Source organism: Candoia aspera, chromosome 3 (assembly GCF_035149785.1).
Source record: "Candoia aspera isolate rCanAsp1 chromosome 3, rCanAsp1.hap2, whole genome shotgun sequence".
Lineage (NCBI taxonomy): Eukaryota > Metazoa > Chordata > Lepidosauria > Squamata > Boidae > Candoia > Candoia aspera.
In genome coordinates this window covers 72092325-72105745 of record NC_086155.1, presented here as the reverse complement: position 1 = coordinate 72105745, position 13421 = coordinate 72092325, and the positions used below count along the sequence as shown (strand labels likewise).

Here is a 13421-nt window from a genome sequence, read left to right as displayed (position 1 = left end):
AGCTGTTGAATCAAAAGCTCACTGACCATTATATAAGTGTTGACGATCAGTATCAATATACCCTTTTCTTGTCAGGTTTATGGACTGGTCCAAATCTGAGATTGTACACTTTTTATTAGCACACCTCCGCTGAAATATCTAAGAAAGTGCTAAATTTTGTTCTATTGCAGTTGCTGTCAGAAGCCAACAGCTTTAAATTTGTTTAAGCCTAGAATGCCTGGTTCTTTGGGGTCTATAAAGGTGTGTGCTCTAAACTCTAATGCTATGTATTGTCTTGCTACTGCTGTTTATCAACACATGCACACATTTGATCCCATCTTATTTGATGTTAATCTCACCTATTATTTTATTTGTTCTTTCTTTTAATCCATTTGATCTCTTACAAATATGTATTTTTTTTAAAAAATTGATTTTGACTGTAATTTCAATAAAATGAAATAAAATAAAAAGACACATGGGCTTTCATTTGAATATATAAATCAGAATGTTCAAGACATTTCTGAATGACAATTCCAAGCAGCACAGCAAATACTAAGAAATATTCTAAGTTTCTCAAAAAAGTCCGTGAGCCTCAGGTTCTCTACAACTGACATCCACCAAACAATAAGAAAGCTTTGTCTTCCTGAAGGGCTACTGGGTTTTCTCTCTTACTAAGATGCTGTTCCAAAGCTGCTGCAGTACATTACTAGGAGCTCTTAAAATTAATTATGCAATGTCAAATAATTTCCACCAGATTTAGCAGTGGGAAAGGAACAACAACCCCAAAACAAAAATCCAGCTTTGAGAATCAGATATGAAGAGTTTTTACCAGCCAAACATCCTTCAGCTATATATGCAGGGAAGATACCATAAGATATATTTCTTAAACTTAGTTCAAGATTACACGCATACGCTGTTAAAAATGACATATCTTATTTTAACAATAAAATACAGTTATACATTTTAAACATTTGATCGAGCTGTACTATTCTGGAACAGATCAATGTAATTTTTACTACATACACATTGCTATGGAATGAGACCTTATATCCAAACTAACCTCAATAAAGAAAAATGATCTGCACTTCCATAATACATTTATTACACAATTCTGCAATATTATATAGTTTATGTATACATATGGGTGTATATATATATATCCATACCCCAGGTAATGTTTGAAGTGAATTGTTGTCCATCCATAATTCTTTTAGATTTTGTATTTGTTCCAGGACCTCAGGCTGTAAAAAAGCAGCTTTTATATAAACATACAATCTTAAGTGATTATTACATTAAATATTACTGAAACTCATATTTTTGTTTAAGAATGATTTCATCAGTCTATACCTCAGCTGGTTGACTAAGTATCAGTCTCACACTCTTTAGAACTGTTACCAGCCCAAATAACTGTAGTAGATTTGGATAAGAATTACACAAGCTCTAAACTTTTAAAGTATTATGAGTTATAGAAAGTATAAGCCTTATTTTCAAAACTTCTATGTTACTGTGCTTTAAAGCAAGATCCTACAACACCATCTGCACTCTCCCATATTAACCTACAAAATTTAGAGCATGAGGTGCAATAAACGAACAAATCACTATTTGTATTTCTGATTCTCCTAATCTCATCTAAAAAAAAAAGTTCACATGCAGAAATAGATCCATCATTACTCCATAGCGTTGGAATTTTTAAAATCACTCATGCAAAACAGAACTTTGTTCTACATATATGGGAAACAAAACAGCGCTGCTACTTATTTTCTGAATGCAGCAAATTTCCTTTACAGAGCATAAGGATATGGACCACTAGACTGGAGGATTTGAATATTAAATGATTGCTCCTGTTAGAATGTTTTGTTTGCTTGCTTTTGAACAAATGTTCCTTACCAGCTCAGAAAATTCATTATTACCCAGGTCAAGCCTCTCCAGCTGGGTCAGTTTGTGCATTGACCTACAAAAAATCAAAGACAAATTATCAGCATTTTACCTAATAAGAATTTTAGTACACCTATAGTATGCAGAGTGATAAGGCATGCATTGTTATTTACATTGTTAAATCTAAACCAGCCATAGCAGTCAGGTTTGGGTTTTTTTTTTGCCAAATTAAGAAATTGCTGCTTCTATTGTAAAGATAATTTGGGGCACACAGTCTTACTGTGGATTTTAGACTCCCAAAGCTTAAAATATATGAGCTTGTGTGAGCAGGCTCTCATTTTATTTAAACTGATATGTTAGATCTGTAGAAGAATCAGAAACTGATCCTCTTCAAGGAGCATTTTGATGAACAGAAACTGATTTACATAAACCCCATGCCTGCATTTACCAAGAAAAGTCTGGATCAGAATGCTAGCATTTTGTACTAATAGACTGGGCAATTTTCCAGTCTCAAAGTACTGAAAATATCCTATTAAATATATAATATGAATATGCTAAGTCCACTGCACATGGTGTATATGAACACAGTACAGCTGAAATCGTATTTTGCAAAACTGTAACACATATTCTAACTATTAAAAATGTAGTAAAAATTATTCTGGCTTGAGTTTTCCTTCATATTGTTTCCCTTGTATTGTTGGAGTAGCTTCAGTATGAAACAATCAATGCTAACTACTGGGCAACACATCACTTCAATATTCGGTCTTCCCAATGATGTTGTCCAGATGCTTTGAACTTATGCTTTGATAATTGTCTGCCAGAATGGTCTTCAGATTATCAGTTCAAAAAAAAATAGCGGTGAAAAAAAGACTAGTGTAAAATAGGATTGTACAGAATATTGGTGCAAATAAGTCTAAAACCCTGTTTTGACTTGGAAGCTTATATAACCTATTACTAATGGGTTTTGTATATTTTAACTACTTTTATATATCTGGTACTGCCTACCTAACTGCCTACCTAACTGGTTTTGTATCCCCATACTTTACGTTTTATTAACATTTTTAAACATAATGAATAAGTCATCAGAGAGATCATATAGGAAGCATCCTCCTCCAAAAGGAAATTAAATTATTATTTGACCACCCAAAGTAATATTTTCTTTTCTTAATTTTCACTTGATTTTACTCCATCCTGTTCCTTTGATTCCTTCTCTCAATGAGGCAATTAATCACTATTATAAGCACACTAGATTGATTATGGCTGGACAGGGAAGGCATGAACAAACTGTCAGCTGCTCTTCTCCCAAATGTCTTCTCAATTTGGGCAGCCATTAATAAAAAAAAAGAAATTAACTGGTATGTAGAGAAGCTTTATTTGTATCTACAGAAGAATAACATGCTCTTAACTTAGATTAATTATGAAAGTTCTTTTACAATAACAGCGATCCTTCCTTCCTTCCTTCCTTCCTTCCTTCCTTCCTTCCTTCCTTCCTTCCTTCCTTCCTTCCTTCTTTAAAAGTGTATTTGTTGCTATTAAATTCACTGGGACCATGAGTGAGGCATTTCTTTGGTATAAATTATTTATCTCAATGTTATACTCCATTTCCCTTTTATAATTACAAAATGGTTCTCTGACATTTCTTTGAGGTACAGCCTTTTGAACAATAAACTATTTTAGCATTATGGAGATTAAAATAATTATATAAGAGCAAATCAGCACTAACACTGCTGTAGATGAATGCTAACCTCACAGGAAGCAGGTCAGAGAATTTTATCAAATCTTATTTTTAGACTGTATACTTAGTCTTGAAAGAATAAATCAAAGTAGGGACAACATGGCAGGCTTGGAACCTGAGGCAACAACAACACAAGAGAACTAGTGGTCCAATCTTATGCATGTCTCCTTACAGCGAAGCCCAAGTGAGTACTTGGGAGCTTATGCCATATATTGGGGTCATATACTGGGGTCAGGAATACCAAAGAAGCGAGAAACACCTAGACCCTTCTGAGACTGTCACTGTTGGATGAGCAGTGATGAGACATCTATAAATTATGACTCCTGCATGAAGGGACATTTTATCATGTATGGTGGACATATGAAAAAGCTAAAAAGTACTGGATACAAGTACATATGATGATGATGATGATGATGATGATGATGATGTAACAAATTTTAAAAACTAATACTCAGATGAAACCAGAATTTTTTAAAATTAGGACTTGTGGATATACATTTAGAAAGGAGTTATGGATGATTGGTTTTATATATGGTAACTGCAGCAAGGCTACTATATGCACAAAGATGGAGAAATACAGAAGTATCTACAATGGAGGAGTGGACTGTGAAGATGGCAGAACTTGCAGAGATGGCAAACCTGACCTGTTTGATTAGGGACTACTTTTATAAAAGACTGGAAACCTTTTATGGACTTTTTGTTGAAAATGGATAAAAATGATTTCTGGATTTGCTGAATAAAAGGGGTTGAATATGGGAAGAAGGGAACTATATAATGTAGTTCTAAAGGGGGAGAAATGATAAAAGTTTGTTTGTAACTGCTGTAAACAAGATTGGAAGCTGCTTCATTAACCTTCCTTTTTTCCCCTTTCTCTTATCTGTTTCTAGCACTTTTTCTTTTATCTTTTTCTACTTTTCTTTTATACATTTGTTCTTGTTTATCTTTTAGTTATGTAAAAACTTTCAATAAAAATTATTTAAAAAAAATTACTCCTGAAAAGATAGGAGATACCGATAGCAAGATAAATATATGCAAAACCAACTGGTTGAATGAAATTCACTGGCTATATCATGAAATGGGTACAGTTTGTACTAAAATCCTAATCAGATGTATATTTGTGTATTGAGATGGATACTCTTGTATTTCAAGAGACTGCTAGGATCCAGTGACGCCAATAGTTTAAGATATTAGATAAACATTTTACCTTCAAATATTAGACCTAAGACAAAGAGGAATACCAGTATTTAAGTATTAACACTAAGTTGGCAGGGTGTGAAAACATTCTTAAAATGTACTACTGGCCAAAGTTCTACTTGTGTATATACCTAATTGATTTAGAGGCCATGATAACTCATTACCAAGAAACCTAGGAATGGATATACTGAGTGATCCTAGATAATGCCTCGCTCAGGTCTGCAGAAGACTTGCAAGACTTTCTTGTCTCCTATGCATACTGAAAAATAAATACATTCTGTTGGGCTGAATGGAGGCTAGAAGTATTGCTGCTAAGAATAAGCTTATGACCATAGCCAGAGTCATAACTGATTGTTACAGCCTGGATGCTTCTACCAATGGAATCTTATTCAGACGCACCTACATGCGCTAAACCTACAAAAAAAGGACTAAACTAAAAAATTAAGAGACTTAATTAGGAGACCTACTAAATCCTCAAATACAATGAAGATTCAGGGGCAATTCTCAGGGGTGAATTTTCATATGAATGTGAATTTTCTTATGTCATACTAAGCCAAACATATCACATAATGGCTTAGTGTTATGTGTATCCTAGAAGTCATAAACTGGTGAAAATAGTCACATATATCCATAATGAACTTTCCCCAATAACAGCTGATTCAAAATAGTCTCAAGCAGGTTTTACTCCACAGATTAAGGACAGACTCATTTTATGTGGAACGTTATCCCAAATATACTATGAGCTGCTGGTTGTTAATTGGGCTGTAATTCAAGGATTTATTTGAAAAAGCTATTTATCTTTGACTTACTTGTTTCCCAATCCAATATTTAAAATAATTTTTTTCAAAAATACTATGGAATTTATACATAAGAACCAGAATATTTAAATCAATAGTTTCTACATATATATTACTAAAAGGCAGCACAAATGTCATAACATCTACATATTAAAGTAAATAAACTATGATGTTCAGTAATAAATATACTTACAGACAGTAGCAATATTTTAGCCTAGCCAATTAAATACAGATCATAATGCTGGAATCCCAATGAATTGGTGAAGCATTAATTAATGAAGGTGAAACTGAAAATGTTCTCTACATTTTGATTTGAAATCAATTGGCTTTGGAAATTACACAGCATCAAACCTTGAATTTCAGTGAGTGTTCACTCTCTCCTAGCATTCCAATTAGCATACCTGGATGATATGTATGATGTGTTCATACACTTTAATATTTCCAATAATAATATATAAATTTCAGGTACAACTATTTTCTGGACAACAACTCTACTGTGAATTGCTCCTGTAGACAAAAGCTGTATTTTCCCAAGTAACAACAGCTCTATAGTGGGAATCTAGAAAATGAAAAATGTTTCCCTTAAAATAGACTCAAGAGCAACTTGTTCCTACTTTCTTACTGGCACTGTAAAGTAAGTGAATGTTAGAAGTAATATGTGATATCCCACCTTGTGGGGTACTAATGACTATGTAAGATCATATCAGCATACAGAAAATGGAGAGAGGGAGAGATCATTAGGCAACTTTTAAAACACCTTTTATGTTTCCGTTTCAACACATGGGAAAAAAGTAACCTATATTTTCATTTATCAGTACTGATATGGTCCTAATACATAAAAAATGATTTTTTTCCTCAATAAATCAAAAAGAATTCAACATCCATCCTTTGAATACTTTACTACTATTGCCAGTTTTGCTAAACTTTGTTCATGTGATCCATCTGCAGTTGTTTGTTAATTATTTAAATTATTTAAATTCACCATAATCCACTCCTATCTTTATCAACAACACATTATCAATCTTTTAAAACACAAATCTGAAGTTGAACATATTTTAAGCGATACCAGAGAAAGTGTCCATTACTCAATAAAACACACATATACACACACCAGTAGAGGTGCAAGTGTATTGAGTGATACTGTGCTAATACTCTATATAAATGCCTCTCAAAATGACTGGACTAATATAAACTACAGAACAGAGCAAATTGTAATCAGCCTTAAGTTTAAAATGCGCAGTAAAATGTATATTCTTCTAATGCACAATATCATCCAAACGTAAATTTGATTAGAGAACCCCACGCAATAGCTACATTATTAGCTCTAACTGAAAAATAGTAATGTTGACAGAATACATTCCTTTGTTTATGTACAAATCTGATTATTATAAAAAATCCAGAGTGTGATCAAGAGAGAAAACATGAGTGACTCTGGCCTCCTGTCTCAGTCTTTATGTGTAATTAATCACATATTTCCTCACTGAAGATATGGAGATCTTTTAAGTTCAGTGCAACTCAGAATATGAGAATATGAGAAAATACTGTGACTGGATTTGTTTCTACGTCGAAACCACTTTTGGACTATCTGCTTGTAGCTGAAAAAAATGAAGTTTTGATTTTGGGATTTGATGATTAAATTGTTACTTTTCTATAGAAATGATGTTAGTTAAGGTTTAATTAGAGTAAGAGATCAAGTTATTACAATATGAATTTATATCGGTGTTGGAGAAAGTCGGAAGTCACTTTCTCCTTATTTTTCCTTGCTGTTCTTGCACTTTTTAGTTTTTATTTTTTCTTTCAGTTCTTTATTCAAACTTTTCTGTACTTTCTATTTTAACCATATTCTGAAACTTTAATAAAGTTCTTATTAAAAAGAAAAGAATATGAGAATATGAAAAACAGGTCACTCATATTTCCTCTCTTGCTTCTTTGCTAGGAAGTGCCGAGGATTTCCATCTCTCTCTTGCAAGTCTACATTGGTGCAAATCTTTCTAAATTTAACTGGGTTTTTTTTTGGTTACAAAACTAACCTCCAATCATCCATGAGCAAACTTTTAAAAGCAAATTTAATAGAGATTTGAAAGGTTATCTATGATTTTCCTACATTTAAGCTATTATGAGTAATTTAAAATGTGTTACTTTTTTCACTTTTAGAATTACAGGAAGCAAAATGGCTGCTTTGACCAAAATGCAAATTAGTAACACTGCTCTTTGGTGTTAATATTCCTGGGAACTGGCCCAATGCTATCCTATGTAGAAGTTTAAGTTTGGAGAGGGCATAATTCTCTTCTCAAAGAAAAAGTGCATATTCTAAAACACAGCAAACATTGGCACAAAGATCATCTAGTAAGAGGCAGCCTCCATCAGCATGTAGTATCCCCAAAATGTTTTGGTTCCATAGTATAGCGTGGGAGAACTACCTCAACACAGTCTACTCGTGCTGATGCTCCTGATGCTGCCATTTCAGGTGCTCGAAAAGGTGCTGCATTCACATCCTCTGCTGTTGGTGCCATTGTACTCTCCCAGGCGATGGGGCAAGGGGCACACTCTCCATCTTCACACGCTAAGATGAGAAAAATCAATTTCAATGCCCAAAAAGATGGAACTGCTTGAGCAGAAGAGGTGACTAAAACTACCCAATGGATTATGGCACTTAAGACAGCTGGCTTACAACATTAGGAAAGAGTTTGAAATTATTTTTTTTCCAGTTTTTCTAAGTCATCCTACACCCAAATTAGAAATTTGGAGACTGAAAAGAGATATTTTCCCCTTGCAGAGGCCCAAGATGGAAAAAAAAATCTTTGCTAGGAAATGTTCTTAGAAAGCCTTAAAAATATTCCTCCTTTTAAGGGTCTAAAATTGTTTTGGTCATGAAAGAGATTTACCTAAAGAGCTAGTTATAACATCTTATTTTTAGTAGAGTTCTAAGCCTAGACGCTTTTCTAAACCCAGACAAATTTCTTGTGCTTTGTGTTTGTGTTGGTAAAGTCTCTGCCACATGATTACCATGGGATGAACCTTTCTGAATGAACTCTTACATGGTGAAATACAGTATCAGAGCCATTGAAGGCATTCACTGAAAACTAAAATGTGTAATACTGTAAATTCCAGATTATATTACATAAAGGAATATTAAAAAATGCATAAAAATGCGAAGATTATGAAAACTGGGATTTGACTCTGAGAAACCCCTAATGTGTTAACATTTTAGGTATTTTTTCTCCATATCCCCAATATGGAATCAAAAAAGCTGAATTCTACAATTCATTTGGGATCTACAGTGATTCCATTTGCATTAAATGTCCACCAGTACCAAAGCTGTAAATGAATAGACCTGTACAGGAGTAAGCTTTATTAAACACAATGGAGCTTATTTCCTCTAAGTAAACAAGTTTAAGATTACACTGTATCTATGATAAACAGATTAAAATTCTCTTATATATGTTGTCATAACAATACTATTTTGGTCTTGCTCTAAAGTTGAATTACCTTTTGTATACTATTTTTATTATCCAATACAACTCAAAGAAAATTATTTTGCATCAAACTTAAGTCTTGTTGCTTTTTACATATCCTCTTCAATGGACAAATGTATAATACACATATAATATACAAATGATGGTCAGCACCAGGATCTTTACTATTGCAGTTTAAGAAGGATACTGAAGTCCTAAAAGGTATCTGAGGTCATGCATTACTGGACTGGATGGGGTAAATGCACTGCAATTAAATCTGGGCAAAGCAATGGTTTTAGCCAGGAAAACTAATTGCCTAGGGAGAAATGGTCATGGATGGATTTATACTGTACTCTTCGTGAAGGATTAGTTCTATAGTTTGGAGATGCTCTGGGATTCTCCTTTGCTTTTATAATATCCAGGAGGCAACTCTCTCCAGGAAAGCTTTTTTGAGCTTTAGCTAATATACTGACCCTGTTACTGAGGCAGGCAATTTGGCCATAGTCATACATATAATAGTTTCATCTTTCATCTAGACTGGATCACTTTAATATATCCTATCTTCAGAAACTTCAGTTAGTGCAGAATGCTGCTGCTACTGCTAAATACCAAGATTCTCCCCTCTGACCCCAACATTATACCTACTACAAGCATTCTAAATCTGTTTTAGACAACTGAAATCCTTGTCAATCAATTGGAAATTGTAGATCAACTACAAGTTATTCAACTACATTTTTCATAGCCCGATAGGAGTCTAGAAGGATTAGTTTTCCCAAATGTTCTCCTTTAGCTGAAAACTATATTAAAAAGGGCCACAGAATCAAGATTTGGAAAACTGACTCTCCTTCGCTTTTCTAGCAGTAGTTCCATCAACTCAAATTTGTTACTGGTCCCTTCTTTAGAAAACTTACTACAGATTCTACAGAAAGAGAAATGCAAGGTTAGGAATCTGCACTGAACAGATCTGCATTGTGTGCAGGGGACAACTATATTCTGATGGTAAGTGCCACCCTGTCAATGGATACATAGAATTGAACATATCCTATAATTTGCTTTCTTATTTATTATTGATAATTCAGATAAGATACTCTTATAATAATACATCTACGTATTGTGAGGCTGATTTATTGGCTTAAGAAGTTGTCATCAGCTACAACCAAATAATCCTTAATAGCGACTGTTCCTCCAAGTAACTGTTTTGTGGTTTGCGTATTGGATACTTGTACAAATATCTGGGAATGGCTGAGAAACTCGTCATGCTTTCTGTAAGGTTAATTTGTTTTTGCTTTTAAGGCATTGGATTTTATTATTAGGAAAATAAATGGAATACATAAAAACAATAGCATTCACATTCTCTGACAATCATCAGATCTTTGCACTTACTGTCAGAATTACACCACAGGCCTTTAAAGGTATGGAATCCTGTTCCTTTTCATACATGTAAAAATGCTACATTTAAAAAAGATATAACTTCTACCTTGATATATTCTATGGTTCTGATCCTCTTAGATAGATCAGGATGGGGGTTGCAACCCCCTACCACTCAAGTGGTAATTATTTAAGGGATGATACACTTCCTGCAGACTCCCTCTACATGAACTAGCAAACATTAAGCATGTTTGAAATTGCACTACCAACTAAAAATATGAGATATTTAAGGTCCTAGATTAATTGATTCACAAATATTTATAGCCTTCTGCAATTTCTCTTTGGTGCTGTATCACATGAACTCTTATTATTGTCAGATGCATAAAAATCTTCTGAAAGAATGACTTGGGAATATCCAAACTGTAAAGCTTTAATATTCATGCAGAATTCATATTTAGATTTTAAAAAATAGAAAATCCTGATGGGATATTAGATGAGCTATAAATATATTAGTCACAGCAATGATGAATACTAAGCATAAACTGTTATTTGCAACTCATGAAAACTTGAAGAATGATTGTGGAGAAGGATGCTTCAGAGTCAGTCCAAGGCATTTTTTTGTCCTCAGTGAGGATGAGATGCTTTCCTCTCATTTTGGTTATAAAAGCTGATAAGACTGAATTCTGTAAAGGAGTATATTTTTCTATGTGTAGGAGTGATTAGCGTATAAAGATATTTAGTTGGCTTAAGTGAGAAATTTATTCTATCCAAACTGTAATAGCTTGGAACCAAATATATGGCTATTTGGTTTTCCATACAATTAACTTTCACTTTAATGCTCGCTTTAACATGTTCAAGCCCTAAGTCAAGTATGATCCTGGTGAAAAGCCATGTAAGAGAGTTTAGCCTCTAAATAACAGCACTGTGGAAACTGGTGGTACTAAAGGCCCTTACTGCATGTACTAAGTCCAGAAGGGACTCAATTTAACCTCCTCTTGGAAGGAGCATATAGCCTCTGATCTGGCCTATTATGGACTCTTAATCCACACCCTAGTCATGTTAGGCCATGCTAAAGTTAAGCAAAATGCTTCATTTAGGTTTATATAGCAAAGATCTGAAATTCTTTATCAGTACTAAAGAGACTTGGTGCCATCCTTACACTATCCCTAAATATTTTTATATTGCCCTCTTAACTCCTCATAAATGGGCAGTCACACTGGCAAGATGTAATACCCTACTCTCAAAGATCATAGAGGGGAAATTTAATCATATTAAATATGCATGTGGGCAGAGGCAGAGATTGAGACAGTTACACATATTTTATTGAGTTGCCCTTTATATCTTACCTACACACAGAGCTAAATTCTCCTTTTATTAGCAAAAGTTCAGGCCAGCCTCCAACAGAAGTTCTAAGTTGTTGTTGTTGTTGTTATTATTATTATTATTATAGGATTAGGCTACTGAAATTTCTGGGAAAATTGCAAAATTCTGTGTTATCACAATGCCTGTTAGAAGGTTTGGATCTGATTCATGGCTAGATAAGAACAGATTTTGATAAAATTGCTGGTTTATGAAGTTTGTATGTCTTTTATTATTTTGTTCTTCTAAAATTGTTTTTAGGTACATTGGACTGATTGTTATATTATCTTTCAGTCTACAATCATATAGCAAATAAATAAGTAATGGAACAATCCACAGAAGAGGAATTGGTATGAAGAACTGCTGCTTAGAGTATGTGAAAAGCCCATGATATATAATATAATAGATATCTATGTAAACAATACGTTTTCAAAATAATCTGGACTAGAAATTATACTGCCTGATTATAACTATTTTTGCAAAGCAAAAAGACAAAACATGATAATGTTAAATGGCTGTAATAAGGTGAAACAAGCTTGAGAAGTACTGTAGGTGCCAGGCCAAAGTTCTTTTTCTACTGATATATTTCAAAATTGTTCAGGAAGCAGATGGAGTCCTCACTTTCCCTGTATTCTGGAAATGTACACTTTTCTGCAAGAGCTGCTGGGAGTGTTGGATTGGTTGCAGTAGAAGACACCCCACTCTTTAGGCTCACCCTTTCTAACTGAAAAGTCCACTTCTCTCTCTCTCTCTCTAGCTCCAACCTTTAAAAACTTTCTGTTTGTTCCAGTTCCATTTTGTTAAGGTTTTCCTCCTCCCTCTGGAATTCCAGTTCCATTCTTTTTCATTGTATCTGGGCTTGGCTTTCTCATTTCTTGAGCTCAAGTGGGTCAACACGTCCCCACTTCAGTGCATGGTTCATTGGGCGCCACAGGGGGTCTGAGCTAGCTATCTCATCCTCAGCCGCTACCGTCTCAGGGCCTGACCCGCTGTATCCCAAGATGTCTTTCCACTACTCAACAGCCCAGAGGAAAGCTAGCTATCCCATCAGATCTGCCCAGAGTCCCTCTTTTGGGAGAGATGAGCTGTAACAAAATTTGAATAATAAATAAATGATAAATAATAAATAAAAAAATAAAAATCCAGAAGCTAAAAATGAAAATAACTTTTGCGTACAAGTCACTTTAAGGTAAAAAACAATTTAAGAAAAAGAAGAAAGAAAGGGTGGTGGGGTTGTACCTGTCTACCTATCCTGGATTTAGACTCTTGCTTGTGTGTCAGGCACAAAACAACAATCTTAAAAAAGAAAACTTTTTTTAAAAAGGGAAAAAATGACCCTGGAGTTCCCCTAGTTTCCACTTATCTCACCACTGCTGCTGTGTAGGGTATAAGGTTGGGGTCTTACACCCCCTCTCCCAGAAGCCTTCTGAGTGAACAAACCCTAGCTTCACCTTTGGTCTTAATGTCTGATTTGATATTGGCTGTTATAATAACCAATCTTCCATAGGAAAACCTTTACCTGGCATCCTCCCTGCAACTAGAGGAGAGATAGGGCCCCATAGCATCTTACTTGAAGATCAAATGAAAAAAGAAATTAATAAAAGGGAACTAAATTCTACAGCCACCATGTGGCCCTGTGCACTGAGGCATGAAACTAGG

General features: G+C 34.3%; 1 protein-coding gene across 4 annotated transcripts in view; it reads right to left on the bottom strand.

Annotated features, from left to right (window-relative positions):
• Window positions 1-13421, bottom strand: part of LRRC7 (leucine rich repeat containing 7) — a 127593-nt gene that overhangs the window by 72017 nt on the left and 42155 nt on the right. For all 4 annotated transcript variants that reach the window (XM_063298106.1, XM_063298107.1, XM_063298108.1 and 1 more), the window contains exons 6-7: window positions 1867-1930; window positions 1146-1220 (exon numbers count right to left, since the gene is read on the bottom strand). In XM_063298106.1, the coding sequence (XP_063154176.1) occupies window positions 1146-1220; window positions 1867-1930 (139 nt within the window). The remainder of the gene's footprint in view (window positions 1-1145; window positions 1221-1866; window positions 1931-13421) is intronic.